The 20,364-nt window shown below is 38.6% G+C and overlaps 1 protein-coding gene across 1 annotated transcript in view; it reads right to left on the bottom strand.

Annotated features, from left to right (window-relative positions):
* camta1b (calmodulin binding transcription activator 1b) overlaps window positions 1–20,364 on the bottom strand; it is a gene marked incomplete at both ends in the record, with an annotated part of 276,422 nt that overhangs the window by 243,167 nt on the left and 12,891 nt on the right. Inside the window, one exon of the mRNA XM_081358127.1 lies at window positions 15,508–15,611. Within this exon, the coding sequence (XP_081214253.1) occupies window positions 15,508–15,611 (104 nt within the window). The remainder of the gene's footprint in view (window positions 1–15,507; window positions 15,612–20,364) is intronic.

Raw genomic sequence — 20,364 nt, 5'->3', positions numbered from 1 at the left:
TTACAAGACAGAGAGAGTTGAAGAAGATTTACAATTTAACCAATTCTACTACAATGGCATGACACATTTGAAACTGCACTGCAAAGATTAATGTCTTGATTAAATGTAGAAAAAAAAAAAAAAGTTTTGGAAAACTAAAGTCTCAAAACATAACAGAAACAGAATTTCATACTTGGACACATCAAATGAGTTAAGTGAACATAACAGAGCACAAAAGTAACTGTCAACTTTGAGGAATATCGCAGTTATTTTCTCCAAAAGACAAAAAAAAAAAAAGAACTCAGTAAAGACTACATTAACCAAACTAACCAGCCCAGAAATTAATCATGACCTTACATGGATTGCAAATTGCATTGCAAATGACATAATTGATTAAAACAAATAAAACTACTAATCGATAGACACTTATATATTACAAAGTTTAAAATGCAAATATATTTGATGTTTATTGCAGATTAGTCAAATAAATACAATTATAAAAGTTGTTTGAGATGGATATACAGTAGGCAGAAAGACTCATTTAATTACGCCATTTGCAATGCTTCATGGGACTGGAAACTAAAACATTTGAATTCACAATGACTTGTGGCTTCTACAGAAACACATATCATCAATTAAAATCTATTTCTCTGTAGAGAACTCAAGCAGGACATTTACTTCCAGAACTCGACTTTGAGAAAAAAAACGACTTTCAGAGTAATTTGAGACAGAGTTTATGTTGTTTTGCTGTGTCCTAACTTCATGCCTGGCAGCAAGAGTTGATGGGAAGGAACCCTGACAGCCTCATGTAAAGCAGCCTTCACTCTTTCTTCAGTCATTCCTTCCTCTTCATATCTCTACTGAAATGCCAAAGTGCCACGTCTACACCCTTACATGTATAATGAGCAAAAAGAGGTCTCTCACCAAAGAGACGAGTTGCAGCGATGAATTACACACAGCACCCGCTTGATAAGTCAAGTCAATCTGTGGTAATTAACAGTGGAGGGCACGGCAGGTACTCCTTCTGAAGGGAAATATAATTTCTTCTTCCTGCCCTACGCCCCGCTTCAACACAGCAGTGAGCGAACACAAGCTGAGAGAGGGCTATATATCTCTGGTGACCTCGGGGGTGAGGGGATTTGTTCACCACCTACAGCATAACAGATTAAGGGATGTGCCATTTCCCCAGATCAACTTAATAGATTTACCTTCCCTACTAATTACTACTAACTGACATTGGTTCTGACATACACCCAAAGACAAACACACCTCTACTCCCTTTTGATCCTCGACTCGTTGAAATCACATAATGTTTAGTATCACGAATCAATGTTTTCCCAGATGTCACACAGAGCAAACAGAGGTATTACAGGTGAAAAGGTCATTTGAGTACTACTAGACCTAGACAATACTGCAGTGGGGAAATAAAGTCTTTAAAAGAAGCAGTGAGCTCCTCTTTTCTAATGGCGGTGGCCATCTCTACACCAAACAAACTAACCTTTTCATTGTTCGAAATCGCTGAGGCACCCGAAACACACACTAATTATGTAAACATGACTTTGAGAAATGCAGAGCGGTGGAGAAGCCACAGTAGCTATGAATTTCCACTTAAATGTATACGTAACAAAGGGCAATTGTGTGCATGGGCGTGTGCGGTGTAGAGATTGAAAGAGTGCGTTGCACATTGGGGGGAATTCAGCAGAATTTTAATGAAGCCTCAAGGTTCTGCTAAAGGACAGCAGGAAGGGAAGATAGAGAGAGGAGGCATTACAGCACAGAACAAGCAGAATGTATATAATAATTCACTCTTAAAACACAGTCTGGTGTTACCAGGCACTGCAGTCAGGGGCTGTATGTTCAAATTTGCCAACATACAAATTTGCATTTGCTACAGTTGTATAAAAATGTCTCAGCATGATTGTGCATTGCTGTGAGTGACATCTTGCTTCCAATACATAATGTCCATAATGGCCAAAACATAATGCCCCCCACCCCACCCCCCTTTTTAAATCCAACAACAATTGTTTAATCAAATTAATATTACATTAAAAACATAAGATTCTGCACTTATTCTAAGAAAATCTATCAGACATTGGATTGCTGCAAATATATTACTAAATAATAAAACATTTTGAAACCCATATTCATTTATCACTGGACATGTTAAATAAATAAATTAGAAGCATTTTCAGTTAGCCTGGCTAACGTCAGACCTCTTTCTCATTGAGACGTGGTCTGGGAACCACATGTTCATTTTCTCGTACTTGAGGAGTGGTTTACGAATGCCCAGAGCCGTTTATTGGGCGATACGAATGTCTATCAAATGCGCTGTACGTAGCTCATAGCCAATCGTTTCAATTATACCAGATGACGTATGTAGAGCGACAGAAATTCGACGAGGAAGAAGACGAAATAAACTTGCGTTCTAAACTACTTAGAACTATCTAAGGCTGCATCGAAAGGTAACTTCGCGTCTGATGCCATGTTGGATCCATAGATTTTCGGTGTGTCGCATAGACGTCGTCATCGTCTTGCTGCTCCCTCCCCGTTCTGTGATTGGTTCCCTTTTTGAGGGGAAAATCTGGTCCATGGTGTCCAGGCTGCCTAGCAGTGTGAATAAAATCGCGCTGCGCGCACGGCAGCATGGGGAAACCCAGGCTAATTTTCAGTAGTGGTCTCAGACTTTTGGACCCCATTGTATTTGGCCGTGGCTCACGCTAGGGGCAAAAGATTATCTCATTGAATCACTCATTTAAAAGTATTTGATTAGGGGTCAAAGGTTCTGGTTTAAGTCTTTCATTCTAGTCTACCATAATCCTATCTAATAAGCCCCTTTAATGCAGCATGATTACATTATGATTATACAGAGGAGAATTTATGGAAGTAGAAGAAGAGCAATTTCCCCTGGTGTGGACAACCAATAGTCAATGGCTGGTTAGTTGCAGTAATAAAGAAAATATTCTAAATCAAAACTTTGGACACACCTACTCCTTCTTTATTATGTTTACACAATTATGAATAATAGCAAGTCAAAAAACTACGAAATAATTATCCACTGACCAAACATGTTATAGATCATTTACATTGAATTCCATAATTCAATATCTATATAAATAAATAAAAAGACATGATGAAGACAAAATGAAAACGTACATTCAGTCACGTGTGTCCAAATATTTTACTGGCACCTTTCAACAGCAAGAAAAGTAAGCCAGGGTTGAGTCACTATCTGCGTTAACTCTGAGCCAGCACTGCATTCAGAGAGTGTGTTAGGAAATTCGATAAACAGCTCTGTGAGACAGCATAGGGATATGACTGCCATTTTCAACACTCTGAAAATGACGGAGGCAGCAAAAACACACCCAGTCATCTTTCAGGTGACATCTGGTGTCATGGAAAAGTGCTTTCCCGTCTCAATGCACAGGAGCCGCATGGTTGTGGTTGTAAAAGCACAGATTCTAAAGGCCCAGATATCCACACAAAGTGCCTCTGGCCTCTAATTTACAAGTTTCTTTATGCTTGTTGCATTAGTCATTTGCTGGCAAGCATCCGTGACAAAGGCGGTTGTTTATTTCACTCCTTCGTATCTTTTTGCATGTTTACTTACACTTTATTCCTAAGAACCCACCAATGCACAGCAGTCAAACTTTAAATGTTATATGTTGCTTTACACTTCCAAAACTCATAATGGCTGCAAATATGACCTCTGCAATCTCACCTTCCTCAGCTTTACATGGGAAGTCTCCGCCTCCCTTGAATCTAGCAAAAATAGAGTCTCAGTCACCATCCATCCGTGTCCTTCAGGGTGGATATCTCACTCAAGACGAGAAAATAAAAAATAAAGAAATTCTCAAGTTAGTTGAGTGTCTCGTTAACTGCGAGCAGCAGACCTCACCTTCCCTGACAAGCCTTTGTTGGGCCGAACCAGCGCCGAGTGACAGGCCCGTTAGCCTCCAGTCTGGAGAATCTTGTCAAGCTGCCAAAGGCTGAGCTGCTACATGATTTGCAGAACTCATAAATGCTAAGCAGGGATAAGGCTGTTGCCACTGTTGAGACTGGACAGGGTACCTGCTCTTTGCTAAAAGAGATCTCTTTATGGAGAGCCAACCCGGGCCTGTCAACTCAACACATTCTCAAAGGCAGAGAAAAATGATGACTTTTATAAAAGTCATAAAACTGAGGAACCGGCACAGTGAATACAGTATAAATTGAACCTTGCAAGAGACTTCGCAGAGGACATTATGAGGCACCATTTTTTTATTTCCCAACAAGCAAGACCTTTCTGTTTTTCCACAGTCTTTCTCACTACGCAGGATTTGCGAATTTGAAGATAACTTAAAGCTAAAAAAAACAAAAAACTAATTTGTCATTTATATGCTACTTTCATCTAAAGTTATTTAAAGTACAGTTACTATATGACAAGTATAGTCTAACTAAAGCAACCCGTTTTAGTTTTTTTTTGGTATGTTTTTTTTTGACCATCACCTGTGGAAGGATTTAAACTTTCAAAGTGACAAACCTTTAACAAAAAAAAAAAATATATATATTATATATATATATATATATATATATACTGAATTAATAATAAATTATATTAATGTGGGAAATGTGTTAGGCCTCCTATAAGGAATAGGACCCCCAAAAAATTGTGCCACATGAATTTAAGCAACAGTCCTTCCTTCAACCACAATGCTTATCCCGCTCTTAACATTTGCTCAAGGACATTCTCAAGAGCCTTTTAGTCCTAAATCCCAAGACGAGTCACTCACTGACAATTAAATGTGGTGTTATCAGATTGAATTGCTGTATGGCCAGTAGTATCTGACCAACCCAGTGTTCACCTGTCCATCACAGGGCGGAAGATGAGTCCCAACACAGAATCCCAGAAAATTCCCCATTTACAATTTCTCTCACATGTAAAAATTACGATCATTATCTATAATGTGCTTAAAGGACATCAGAGGAAAAACAGGTAAGAGCTCTGCAAGAAAAGAAGCAATGCATCATTCAAAGGGAATGTGCTCACCATCACCCTCAATCCCTTATTCCTCATAAACTCTCCATTGTGGTTTACAGGAACCCCAGTAAATGACCCCACTCTCCTTCTCATGCACTCAAAGCATTAAGTCCGTTTCCTCGCCGGCGATGAACTGCGATTCATCAATACGGCGTGTCAGGAGGCTTGCGGATAGTAAAGTCTTCATTGGTGAAGATGGGAGCTGCTTGTTGACTGGCAGTATTCAGCATAATGAGATTTGACAGCTTCCCCCCAGCAGCTGTAGTGTATCACAGCATATGACTGAATGGATGCTCTCGTTCAATCTACTGGAGTCACGGAGGTAGTCGAGTGTGAATGGATCATATGTTAAATGTTGGGGCCGCAGCCGGCGTAACAGCATTACCTGAGCCTTCCGCTTACATAACGCTTAAATCCATTCCGGCGTTCGAGCCGTCTTCGTAAACATCCATGAGGAGTGGTGAGCAGGCCAACGCAATCAAGGGTGGAAAATTGAGAAGTATGAAAAACCATTAACTTCTCTGACTCCACACCACCGTACATTTTAACAACTTGACACCACGCCAGTCTATAGCCATTTGTCAACAACCGGAGGGGGCAAGGCCTCTTTCAAGAGAACAGCAGTCACAAGAGTTGCTGTTAAATCCCTCCAAAGGGCAGCAAAATGTTTGTGCTCCATCCAAGAGGCCACTGGGAAGACTGACAGGGGAATAATTAGTTGGATCCGGCAAGTGCCAATCATGGAATGTGTGAAAAGGAAACACGCCCTTTTTCTCATACATTTGTGAGTGGCTTCGGAAAAAAGGAATGGATTTCATGTAATTAAATAACATGAAGTCTGTCCTGCAAGCTTTAAGAACAAGCCATGCGGGCAATTTTCATGATTGCACAAGCTGCCAGTGTGCTGTGTGGATCAAAGCGAGAGAGAACAGTCACATGTATGGAAAAATAAAATGAACAGGGAAGCAAGCAGTACTCCAGAATCTCTCTCACACACACACACACTCACCCTGTAAATAAAGCGGCAGTCAATTACAATGGCCTGGCACAAAAGCCTTACCCAGTGGTTCAATTCAACAGGGAGAAATCTATCCCTCTATCCCTGAATAATTTTACACCTCAGTGCATACGAGACACGAAAAAAGGGAGGGGTTGTGGAGCGAATGAGGGTAACGTGGGATTGGAGACAGGAGGAGCAAAGGGGAATGGAGGGGAAGCATACAGCGCTGGTTGCTTCAGAAGCAGGTGAAATTACACAGGAACTCAGATTATATAGATGGTTAGGCCACAACAGGTTATCTGACCTCATAGTAAGTGACAGGTTCATAAGAAAAAAGCTAGAAAAATAGCATGAAAAAGCTCTCACAAAATATTTGACTTGCATAATGTCATGTAATTCTTTCTTAAGACTTGATTTGATCCACTGGGGATTGATTAGACAATAAAAGTGTATATCAGATGGTTTCAGTCCTTTTTGAACCTTAAAAAAAATAAAATATAATATAAAAGTTAATGTATAAAGAAAGACCAACAAAAATATGCTAAAAGAAAAATTGATTTACATAAAAAACAACATTTGAGGCGTATGAAGGACTATGACATGTGAAGGCCTATATATAAAATATGTAAACAAAAAAAATATATAAACTTGATTAAAACACATGATTCCTTAAAAATTATATAATATTTAAAAATGTTTAAATGTTAAAAATAACATTAACTTTGACAATCCCAAACAAAAACAATACAGCAATTTATTAAAATTATGAAAAAATTATATAATATTAAATATTTCAAAAATATATTTTAACCCCTTTTCCTGCCCCCAATTTGGAAACATTTGCTCATTCTTTGGAATGAAATGCACCAGTAAACCCTTCACAATAAGACCAGGAAAGTGTATATAGAAAGGAAATGGGGTCAATTTTGACTCCAAACATCCCTTCAGGTGTCACGGTTAGTCCACGGAGGACGGAGACAATGAAGATAAAGTTCAAATAAAGAGGTTAACTTTAATAAAACTAAACCAAGGTGGCATTCCGATAGGCAGGTACAACATAACTGTGTGTCCATTACACCAACAACACCAGATAATGAGGAACTGAAACGGAGGGCTTATACACATAGGATGATGAACTAAATACAAACAGGTCGTATATAATTAATGAGAAACCAAGGAGACACACTAGTGGTGGGAAACTTAGAATAAAGGAAAACTTAACTAGATAAAGGCAGACACAATCGGAACTGAATACAATGAAAATGAAACTTAAGCATAACTGTGTCATCAGGTTTCACTCAAAAAGCAAAAGCATCCTGCTGCCTATTTTGCTGTTTTGCCATATACTGTACATTGACGCAAGCGCAACAGACACACACACACACACACAAAAAAAAAAAAAATTGAGAGCTGCCTGGAGCGTTTTGCAATTCACTGCATCGGTCAGCGCACGCTCGCTAACATCTTTCTGCATTCCTTCGTGGACCTACAGATACACCTTTACCACAGACTGACAGCAGCCTCTCTTTGAATTACTATTCCGATCATGATCCAGGCACCTTCACAAATCAGCTCCTTACAGCCCAAAGCCTCCCCGTTTGCAAAAACAAAGCAGCGTGACCTTTCCTTTTTCCCCTCATCGCCTCCTCAGCGGCTCAGTCTCCATTTCCTCAAACATTTGCCTGCACGGAGTCATCTTTAATTACCACGACAGGGGGCGACGCGTTCCCCGTACCAGATGCAAAGAGGAAATAAATGTTGTTGTTTTTTTGCCTCTTCATTTCTACTAATCAGGGAGCTTTGCTCTTCAACTCGGTTGGGAAAAACTCTCGAAACAGAACGAAGAGCAAGCAAGAACGAGAGCGAGAGAACGCAAGCTTCTGCCTATATTGACAGTTCCAAAAAAAAAAAAAGTCTGCATAATTTGTTTCCACAAGAGGAAATGTATTAAAATAAATCTCATAAACATCAAGAGGACTGGCTTTTTTCTGGCTTGAAGAATGAAATCAAACTAATCAGCATTGTGCTAATCCTTTCAAGGAAGCTGTAATCCCCGGGATAGCGGCACATGGCTAAACCCACTCCGGAGGGGATCCGGTGGATTCTTTTTAACAAGCCTGATTACGCCAACAGAGCATCCACATGTCAGAGTAACACTTGGACCAGGAGAGAAATAATGGCAAAGTCTGTTTGTGCAGATGTGTCATAATAATTCAGACTTACTCACAGTCTAAACAAAAACACAGGGCACTCAAACTGATGACTATTTGCAATGACAACACAGCCATTTTAACGAGTGTTTGTAGATAGATAGACAGACAGACAGACACACAGATAGATAGATAGATAGATAGATAGATAGATAGATAGATAGATAGATAGATAGATAGATAGATAGATAGATAGATAGATAGATAGATAGATAGATAGATAGATAGATAGATAGATAGATAGATAGATAGATAGATAGATAGACAGACACAGACAGACAGACAGACACACAGATAGATAGATAGATAGATAGATAGATAGATAGATAGATAGATAGATAGATAGATAGATAGACAGACAGACAGACAGACAGACAGACACACACACACACAGATTGATAGATAGATAGATAGATAGATAGATAGATAGACAGACAGACAGACAGACAGACAGACAGACAGACAGACACACAGACAGACAGACAGACAGACAGACAAATAGATAGATAGATAGATAGATAGATAGATAGATAGATAGATAGATAGATAGATAGATAGATAGATAGATAGATAGATAGATAGATAGATAGATAGATAGATAGATAGATAGATAGACAGACAGACACAGACAGACAGACAGACACACAGATAGATAGATAGATAGATAGATAGATAGATAGATAGATAGATAGACAGACAGACAGACAGACAGACAGACAGACACACAGATAGATAGATAGATAGATAGATAGATAGATAGATAGATAGATAGATAGATAGATAGATAGATAGATAGATAGATAGATAGATAGATAGATAGATAGATAGACAGACACAGACAGACAGACACACAGATAGATAGATAGATAGATAGATAGATAGATAGATAGATAGATAGATAGATAGATAGACAGACAGACAGACAGACAGACAGACACACACACAGATTGATAGATAGATAGATAGATAGATAGATAGATAGATAGATAGATAGATAGATAGATAGATAGATAGATAGATAGATAGATAGATAGATAGATAGATAGATAGATAGACAGACAGACAGACAGACACAGACAGACAGACAGACAGACAGACAGATAGATAGATAGATAGATAGATAGATAGATAGATAGATAGATAGATAGATAGATAGATAGACAGACAGACAGACACAGACAGACAGACAGACACACAGATAGATAGATAGATAGATAGATAGATAGATAGATAGACAGACAGACAGACAGACAGACAGACACACAGACAGACAGACAGACAGACAGACAGACAGACAGACAGACAGACAGACAGACAGACAGACAGACAGACAGACAGACAGATAGATAGATAGATAGATAGATAGATAGATAGATAGATAGATAGATAGATAGATAGATAGATAGATAGACACACAGATAATACATAGCTAATACATAGCATATAGACAGATGGAGATTGCAGCTCAACAACACAAAATTATCGCCATAGCTCTTTTATAACTAACGTACTGAGTGTGAACGCCTCTTGAGACTCTGAAAAACAATCATGAAGCAGAAAATCTAAGATGTAGATCCTAAGTTAGTCCTTTCTTTGTCTGAACAAGTACAAAAAGGTCAAAAATACAACAGATGTGGTGCTGGCTAAAACTACATTATTTGTTGTAATGGAAAGTGAAGCGGTAAACCTTGCTTGTTTGTGCGACAAGAGACCCTTCCGCTCCACAGAAGCCAAAGTTGTGCTTATACAAACACAAACTAAATTTCCCAGCATTCCCTGTAGGGTAAGGGTTGACTAGTAGCATCTGCTTCCTTTGATTATGTGAGGAGAAACTTAGACAGTCCGGAAAAGAAGAGGGACCCAGAGGAGAGGGGTAGTGCCAGCTAAGATTAAGGCAGGGGAACCACTTTTCTGGCACTTATCACAGAGGTAAAGCTGGATCCGTGATGCCAATATCTAGATCAAGAGGACAAACAGACACAAAAAAACCCTGAGAGATTTCAAATAAAACAATCGTGCCAGGGGAACTCGACAGGACAAGGACTCGCAAGCAGCGGCACTTTCTGTGACGCTTAAACTTTTAGATGCACAGTTTGTCATCTGGAGCAGATTACGGTGGAATGCCACAGACACAGCATCTCTCTGTAAGTGTGTAAAGGGGCATTCGCTATAGCCAACGGCCATGGCTACTCAAGATGTTTAAGCGTTTAAAAAAAGAAAGTATTGTTCACCTTGACAGGCTGTTCATCCCTGCTGCTAGGGAGCGACTTATGAATCTTTTGGCGATATCAAAGCCATTCCTCTGGCTCAAAAAGGGATCCCAGCGATCTGCGTTATAGAGCAAACCCACGGGCTTCAGCATTTGCAAAGTCTACAAAACATGGGGATTTTGTCATTGAGTCAAGGTAATACAATTCAATCTTCAGCTTACCAGATCAGCATGTAAGCTCCGTACCCATCCTCGGTGTTTACCCCTAAGATTTGGTACACACGCATTGTGATTTTCCACGCCCTCCTTTATCCTAGGGAATTGTTTCCCTGAAGGTGGAAGAAGGTCTAACAAAGAGCTTAGATTGGTCAAACAATGACAAAACCCAATGCACATCTCTCATTCTCTGTCTTTTCTTTTTGGAGCGATTGCGATATGCTTGACAAGGGGGGGGGACGCCCAGGCTGAAGGACACTTTGTCAATAAGTAATACCCACGCTGTATTAGCTGCATATTTAGCCATGAGAATTCATATAAATTGCTTTCAGACAAAGTTATTTAGCAAAGCGTGCTTCAGAATGCAACAGCGAGTCTTCTTGTGACATTCAACTGGTAATGTGAACTTTGGGTTTGTTCAGATCAAGGACAGTCCTGTGCAACGTTGTGGAGGCGTTCGTCTGTCTATTCAACATTTCCATCGCCATTTCCTGACCAAATTGACAAGGAACTGCAAAAAAATGTATATTCTTGAGACCTGTTCTGACTTCACTATGCATCATGATTATTTCAAAATTTTCTGCAGATGGTTTTTAGGCACAATATTCTCGTTACAAAGGTTTTCTAGATACACTCCAGGACTCCCAGCTGAGTGCGGTAAAGTATAGGAGAGCTATCAAACACACACACATACACATTTTTTCCAGGTATTTAAAATTAACAGCAGGGGGTGTAAAGCAACTGACGGTGAGAGACGGAGCACGAGAAAAAGAGATAAAGACAGAAATTGACTTTTTGCCGTCCCCCACCGATCACCCTCTTCTCTTGTTCATTACAACACCATTACGTTTTGATGTTTTCCCCTCCTTTCCAACATACTGTCGGTTTCGTTCTTTAATGTGGTCATTCTGCTACGTACAAGAATTTTTCAACTGAACAGACGTCCGTGTCATTACCTTCAATAAGGGTCATTTCCCATGAGGAAAAGGGAGAGGTGGGAATGTTATATGGAGTGACTGACAAAGCTATAAATTTAGACCCTCTTCCCAGCTCCCAATCTGAGAAATTATGACATATATATGTGATATATCCAACGCATGCAGAAAAACGCAGGCTCGGACATGAGGTGTGCTTGTTTGTATGACCTGATGTCTCATTCGGCCCTGCTAGAGGCCTCATTATACCTCACCGCTGGTCGTTGGGAACATGGCATTCAGCCTGAGACTGGAGCTGAAGGAGGAAGAAGCCGGTGCTGTTTAGAAACTCGTTCTCATTAAGAGCAGTGTGTGTCACTAGGGAGACTTTCTGCTCCTAACAGCCTCCAAAAGTAGCTCCGCTTCAGCAACGGCCACACAATGTCTCCATCTGCAGGGAGAGCTACACCTCCACCTTCCATCTTTCTTTGCCTGTCCACATTTTTTCTAATCTCCAATCTGTGCTTTATCTGGTCTGTGTTTGTTTAAACAGTCAGATATGTTTAGCTTGGACGACAAAAGGAACAGTGAAAGCAATAGCGCTACTGACAGTAACAAGTTCCTCATCCTGTGAGGATGCAAAATTGGGAGCGGGTTGCTACCGTAACGAATATGACAGATTTGGCTAATGGTCCTGGAGCCAATATTTCCTGAGAGCATGTTCACCACAAACGGCTGCTCTTGAGGGACAGGTAATCATGGAGGATAGACCTGAGCGTCGTTACTATTTTCCATCCCCTAACAAATAACGAGGGGTCAAAGTGAACATGAAATAACATTCGTAACCTGTTATGTCAGTAATGTGGTGCATTTCTGAGAAAAAAAAGCAGAAAATTTTAGTTTATCTATCAGGAATTGATTGATGGATTGTAAAAAGTGGTTTCGATATTCAAATTAAAACATTTTTCAAATGATTCAATTGAACTGTTCAGTTAACACTTCAAAATAAAGATCAATACTTAAGTTAATGCCATGTCTAACATGAAATAAAAATAACCTTTCATAGCATTTATTAATAAATATAAATAAATAGTGTTGCATAAATTCAATTTGTAACGTTGTATAAATTAACAATGAATAAAAGTATTTTTACAAAATAACATTAACTAGATCAATAAATAAATAAAAACTAAAACAAAGTTGAATTAAAATAAAATGTAAATAATAGATGAAAAACCTAACATTAAAAACTTAATTTAGTGATACTGCATTGGCAACTGACCAAAATGAAATGAGTTGAAGTAATAAAATCACTAAAACTGAAATAACAATAAAGCTAAAAAGAAATTTAGAGAACTAATAATGAGTACTAAAACATGTGTTAGTAAACACATTTTAGTAAATCTTTATTGTTAAGAAATTGAAACTTATTGTAAAGTGTTACCACGGTTCTTAATAAAAGAAGCAATTGTATTAAGAATAGGGTCAATTTTTATTTCAAGTTGACTTAAATTGTAAGCAATTTTGAGAACAGCAATTTTGCTCGCAGTTCAGCTCTTTCTCTATTGGACAGTGACTGTTCATTTCTCTGCTCCCCATCACTTCCTCTCCTTTCTACTTTCTACTCAAAAAGTGACAAAAGGCCAAAAATACAACACAAAAAATAATAATGAATGTGTAATAGTTTTTTTGACGTGAAACAAATACCCATCACTGAGGTTCTCGTAGTGAACCGCTCATGACTTTTCTTTGAGGCTGGTTAGTTTGCATCAGCATGGGGTCAGATTATCTTCCTCTACAATGGCACAATTCTAAAAAAAGGACTATAAAAGAGGAGCTGGGTGAAACAAACAGTTAAAACAGTTGGGAAACTTTATAGCCTAACTCTTTGCAAGTTGAGAGAAAGGAAGTGCGGAGGCTTTGACAGAAAGCACAGAGGGACAGCCACACTGCTGGCTTCCCAACACGAAGGGCGCACAAATGAAACGGAGAGAGAGAAGTATCAACCTCTCTGCACCATCATTTCTTCAACTACAACACAGTCAAGCACGGAACAAAGGAAATACACCTGCATTCCCCAGATCAAACTGCACTTTCAACTATTATCGTAAATAAACGTATATGTGCAAGACATCAGCGGTTTCCTCTCTCATAAGTTATAGCAGTTTTGAAATGGAAATGAATCTAAAATATTTTGAAAGGTCATGGCATGCATCATCCCAAGTCATCTACAGCAGCGTGTGTCATCTCCATCATGCTAAAGAGTTTAAGGCAGGGCTAGAAAAGTTTGCTTGACTTTTGTAATCCTCAGACAACCTGCTGAAAAAAGCTTAAGTGTGAGTCCATGGTTTAGCCTGCTTCAAATCCTTAAGGGCAAAAAAAGATTAACAATGTTATATCAACCTGTGGTAACAAGACAGTTAAGAAAAGAAAAAAAAAACGTGTCAGCTATTCCTTTAACAAGAATTTTCGACCATTATACATCTTGTAATGGTATTCCATTAGATATTCAGAACAGCTCAATACAAATCTCATCTCTCTAAATTTGGCAGAGCCCACAGTAAATCAGGTAGCAACTTTCAATATGTCAACTTACCCACTTGAGACCAGATCTCCAATTTAAAAAAAAATGAAAACTGATCTGGTGCATGTTCAAGTGGTGTTATACTTTGGCAGAGAGCGAGACGGTAGGAGGTTGTGTCAGACTTTAGGTGTGCTGTGGAATCGGTCCAAACAGGCCTACCTAATCTCTGCTGAGTGTGTTTGTTTGTCTCTGAATGTCAGAACGCCTTCGGGCCAGGAAGACAAAGTTCAAAGCAATGCATATACACTTTAGTCCAACTGTTAGACTAAACTGACACAGATTTACAGAGGAAATCAAAACATTTCAATGTGGCAGTCAGCAAAAATGCACATTTTGTGTGGAAAATATCTTTTATCTTGGTGGAATACTAATATTCAATTGGCAAAATCTCTGCAAAAAAAAAAAATTATATTATATGAGAATTTATCAGATTATATTTATCATATATAATAAAATATAATATTGTCGCCGTCTGGTGGATTTTTATTTATTTATTTCATAAATCACTACTATTAGTCACTGTTTACGTCTGTTTGTGGGTTTTGCAGATATTTCACCAATAAAAAGCATTAAAAACTTGTGACTAAACCTCCTAACTCCATTGGATCTAATGTTTTATCTATTTGAGGAGCAGAGAAGAGTAGCATTTGATACTGTCTTGGCCTCTGCATAGCACTTCGTTATTAATAACATGGGATTTTGGCCAAAGGACAGAAAAAACTGAGCGCCCACATAGCAACAGTAAACTTTATAACCTGTAAGTTGATGAAAACATAATATGATGCACTTCATAATATCAGAAATTAATGTCAGAAATTCTTTAATTTTCACTGCTCAAAAAAACAAAAAAAAACTCCATTTGATCTTGATTTTGGTCAAATTTTTATAATATAATGACACATATAAGTGTCTGACCACATATAAATCCACAATATTGACAATGTGGTGGTGAAAAATGCAGTGTTTTCTTTTTGTTTTTTTATTTCCTTAAAAGTAGCTTTTTTGGAGACAAGGTTTCCGTCCGACAGCAACGATATAATATAATATAATATAATATAATATAATATAATATAATATAATATAATATAATATAATATAATATAATATAATATAATATAATATAATATAATATAATATAATATAATAAAGTCTGCAATGTTGATGAACTTCTGTTTAGCTGAGTCGTCAAATCTAAAAACTCAACTCCTAATTGGTTCTCTGCTTAAGTACAATTACAAATGAAAGTCAAAATAATAACCAACAATATATTCTGCATAAAATAAGCATCCATTAAAAACACATTATAACATTTGGACAAACAAAACGCCAAACTCCTGTGAAGCAAAAAGCATTAAAACTACCGATGGAAGCTTTTTACCTCGTTGGTGTTCCAGCGATGTCTCTCCTTGGGCAGGGAGGAGCATTTGGGAAGGCATTCCAGAAGCTTCTTGGGCAGGTAGATTTTCAAATGTCCATGTTCATCTGTGAACAACACAAAAAGATTACTTAATATGGAGTGTGAGCAGGATTATGAAAACAAAGCTGTGCTGCTCTCCAGGGTCTAAAACACTGGGAGCTGTTCTTTTTTACACAAAGATCCAATCATTTCTTTGTAAATTACTGAGTTGTTTGAATACAATGTCACTATTGCTCAAGGGACTCCTTTGAGGAAACTTCCATGCCCAGGTGTTACGTTCGCAAATAGCTGTGACAACCTTTTTAGAAATATAAAACTATAAAACAGGCACGGGACCTCAAAGGGGGAGCACTCAGAAAGCAATGAAGAAAAAAAAAAACTTAAGATGTTACTGTGAAATGAAAGGGAACATATTTGGAGCACAAGGCGTGCAAAAGGCTTTCATCCAGAAATGTCGTGATTTTGTTTTCATTGAGTTTTTTTTTTTAAATGCTCTCTCTCTCTTTCTCTCTCTCTCTCTCTCTCTCTCTCTCTCTCTCTCTCTCTCTCTCTCTCTCTCTCTCTCTCTCTCTCTCTCTCTCCCTCTCTCTCTCTCTCTCTCTGTCTATCTCTCTCTCCCTTATCATGCCAGAGTGCCTGCTCAAATACATAACAACCAAATTGGGCAACAGAGCAAAAGCATTTCAAGGTTATTGATAACCGTTTGCATCAAGGGCTCAGGCTTCTTAAGGAACTCAATGTTTAGCCCTGTGGGAGAAGGTAGTTCCATATTGCGTGCTGAGCCTGCTTATGAATATAAAAAAAGTGAGAGAGACTGAAAGAAAAGGAGAATGAGAGACTGACTGAGATTTGTGGAGTGTGTCCTCAGTAAAAGACGAGAGAGAAGTGAAAGAGACGCTGCAGATCGGAGTGAGATGAAGCCCGTGTGTCCATAGAGACACTGCTTAGCAACCACTCCCACTCCGGCATTAAGGACAAACAGATAGCCAGAGGGAAAGAGACACATGAAGAGGATTCGATCACTCCCCTGTTCATAGTCTTACACCAGAACCAGTGCACATTGGTTTTGCTTTACCTGTGCATGAACTCAGACCCGCATAGATCATTTAATTCCCTGGAGAAAACACCCAAGTGTTTTCACCACAAACTATATGCAAGTATGGTTATAGCTAGTGTTAATTTCGTTCACAAAATCTATGAAGAAAAATGTTCGAGACGACACCAACGTCATTAAACAATGAACATTGTAAAATCAACATGCAATATCGTTGACGAAAAAGACGAGACTAAAATGTAGTTCAAAAATAAACACTTGACCAAAATCACTGTTTTTTTTTTTTTCTCGGAAAAAAGAAGAGACCGCTATGAGTTTTCATGCTAACGGTTGCCAGATTTCAAGAATTTAAATCCCCCAATCAGAGTTTATCTGTTTAAAGAACACGTTTTCTACCCGGTGTTTTACTTAATCTTTGCAATCTGGTAACCATGTGCACATGCTCTCGAAGAAGTGTAGATGATCTGAAAACACAGGTGTTGTTTTAATAGAAAAACATTAAAATAAATTGGAATTTTTGGAAATTTCAAAAATTTCAATAACAACAAAGTTTTTTCTTGTTTTACTAGTAGGCCTATAATAAATCAGGAAACTAGATGTGGTAAAATAAACCGTATGGGTTGACATTCTCTTGATTTATGCTTATAGGTGAAAGTCCAATAATTCAGATGAAATGTAAAAATGCATTTCTCAAATTACAACAATCGTTGTGATTATAATTTTGACCAAAATAATTAAAGTTTTCATTGACTAAAACTAGACTAAAATGCTATTTTAGTCAACTTAAACTTGACTAAACAAAAACAGGACAAGGTTGACTAAATATGTCACAAACTAAAAAATACATTTGACACAGGACTAGGACTAAATTAAAAATAGCTGACAAAATTAAGACTACTTGTAGCTCAATTTCGTACTTTGTTGCATTCTGAAATGTCACATATACTGCAATTCAAGTACGCATTGCATTCTTTGAGTTGCCACAAGGGGCACTAAAACATAAATGTCTGCATTTACAGTGACTTTTCAAATATTAACCAACTGCAGAACCGCAGAACCATACGTCATAGCAGTGTGAGGATGACAGCGCCAGCCTAACAGTCTGATGCCGGAAGTGGGCGGGGTAAAAGCATCTAAGGGGTGGAGATGGGTAGGTTTAGGGGTGGGTTTAGGGATCAGGGGGTGGAGATGGGTAGGTTTAGGGGTGGGTTTAGGGATCAGGGGGTGGAGATGAGTAGGTTTAGGGGTGGGTTTAGGGATCAGGGGGTGGAGATGAGTAGGTTTAGGGGTGGGTTTAGGGGTCAGGGGGTGGAGATGAGTAGGTTTAGGGGTGGGTTTAGGGGTCAGGGGGTGGAGATGAGTAGGTTTAGGGGTGGGTTTAGGGATCAAGGGGTGGAGATGGGTAGGTTTAGGGGTGGGTTTAGGGATCAGGGGGTGGAGATGAGTAGGTTTAGGGGTGGGTTTAGGGGTCAGGGGGTGGAGATGGGTAGGTTTAGGTATGGTATATGTAAGGTGGATATGTATGGTATGCAGTTCCGACATCAGACTGTTAGGCTGGCGCTGTCGTCCTCACACTGCTATGACGTATGGTTCTGCGGTTCTGCAGTCAGACCTATCTCGACTTTTCTGCAATGACAATATGACGAGAATCTTACTGTAATGTTCACAGCATGCTAACCTGAATTATCTGAATTTGTCTATCTGCATACTGTGTACTTGAATAAAGTATGTTTCCGGCCTTAGTCTGTGACACTCAAGAAGAATTGCTTTTTTCTGGCTCAGGTGATTTCATGAATTCTAACTTTTACATTTGGAGTAGATCAGGGGCGTTTCCTCCGATGAGGCAAGGAAGGCAGTGCCTCCTCAAAAAATTTGATGAGAAAATATATTGTGCGTCTTCTGCGTTTGCGAATCAGTCTAAATGAACAAAATGATGGCGTTAATGGTAAGACTAATTAAAAAAGTAAGCAAACAACTCACCCACTTAGATATCATCGCTTTGTAATTTGATGAGATTTATACTTGGTTTTAATAAATAGAACATTAATAAGATTGTAAATTTAAAAAAAGAATTGCATGTGGATAGATTTGTATAATAGAATTGTATTTAGTTTCTTACTTTATGTAATGTAATGTTTATTTAACGAGGAAAATGTGACAACATTAAGTGTAACTGGGACATGAATTTACATTTGATTTACAAAAAAAAAAAAAAAAAAAACTGTGAGGACTTTGCCTCCTCATTTCAGAACACCACTGCATGCCACTGATGTAGATGTTTTGCCTAAATTTCCTAAAATTAGGCAACTGTTGAATACAATAAGAATGTAGAGGTATACGATGTGATTACTAGGACATTTTCCTCAAAAGAAAAACTTGATAAACAGGAGACTTAATCAAAGTCACCATTTGCTCTCCATTCAATCTCACTGGTGTCTAGGATAAACTAGTGAGTTTGAAAAGATCTCATTTGTGATTTGCCTTTTTATTTAGCGCCGTCTCTCTCTTGGCAACAGTTACGTTGGGATCTAATGACCGTTTCACATTTTAAATTGGGAGATCTGTGGCTGTTATGCTCCAACTAAAGCAAATATTTAGAAAAAAAGCACAGTACATTCGCATAAGACAATGAATAAATGAGCCGGCTCTCTTCAAAAGTTTTTCTCTCTTTCATTCCAAGTAACTCGACCGGGATGAATTATAAAAGAACGAGGCGTTGAGCAACTTATTTACAGGGTAATTAAGACTAGAATATATATCCCTTCCTATTCCTATTTGTCATTTCTCGTCTCTTCATTTATCTCAGTACATGCTTTGGCAGAACAAGTGAGCGATTCTGAGGACTGCAATTTAGTCTCATTGTTCTGCATCAAAGTAAGGGGCTTTTAAATTATGCTGACTCTGACAACTGTGGCTTTAGAGGCAAATTTTAATCACAGAGTCAGTCGCCGTCTGCCAAGCGCTGCCTTAAGCGTTTGCCTTTCTCTCTCTTTCACGACCGTCTCCCAAGAGTAGCCAATGAGACGCATAGCTGAGGGAAAAAAGCTTAACAACAAAGAAAATGAAAAACAAAACAAGGCTACGCACACGCTGCTAATACTCACACAGATATAAACGTATGGATGTAGGTGGTAGAGAAAGATAGAACCGAACAGAGCGCTGTAGACTATTTGCTTCTTCTCATGTACACAATTATAGGTGCACACAGGCATGCGCGCCCACTATAATTAATTATGAATGTATTAAGATGAATCGCTCCTGTTTCAAATTCTACTGACATACAAAAACACATTCACGTTCGACACGAACACCAATCGACATTCAGCGCAAATGCCAAGGCGTCGCACCCGCATGTGGCCCTTGTCTAACTGATGTCCGTCTCTTGATCTGAGGAAATCTTTGAAGAACACCTATCAAACCTGCCCTTCAAAGTAATGTCAAGCATCAGAGAGTCCCGTCTAAACCGAGGATACAAAGGTATGGCATAACTTAACTCTTTATCATCTCACCATAAAGAGCTCTTTTAAATTTTTCAGAAACTCCATGTCAGCATTCGTGAGTTAGGTCAAGAAAGTGACAGATAGACTGAACTCTTTGACGGGAGGCATTGGAGGTCACTGAATACGGAACGATCTATGTTGAAATGAAGTGATGAATGTGACTTCTGCGCAAAGGCACTGGGGGATCTCATACTGTCAATAAGCAGCATGTTTGTACAGATCCCACATGTGACTTTAAGTGACCCCAATAAGAACAACAACACT

This window comes from Scardinius erythrophthalmus (assembly GCF_964197995.2).
Source record: "Scardinius erythrophthalmus genome assembly, chromosome: 25".
In the NCBI taxonomy this organism is placed as follows: domain Eukaryota; kingdom Metazoa; phylum Chordata; class Actinopteri; order Cypriniformes; family Leuciscidae; genus Scardinius; species Scardinius erythrophthalmus.
Note: the sequence above shows the minus strand (reverse complement) of the source record. Positions and strands in the feature narration are given on the sequence as shown.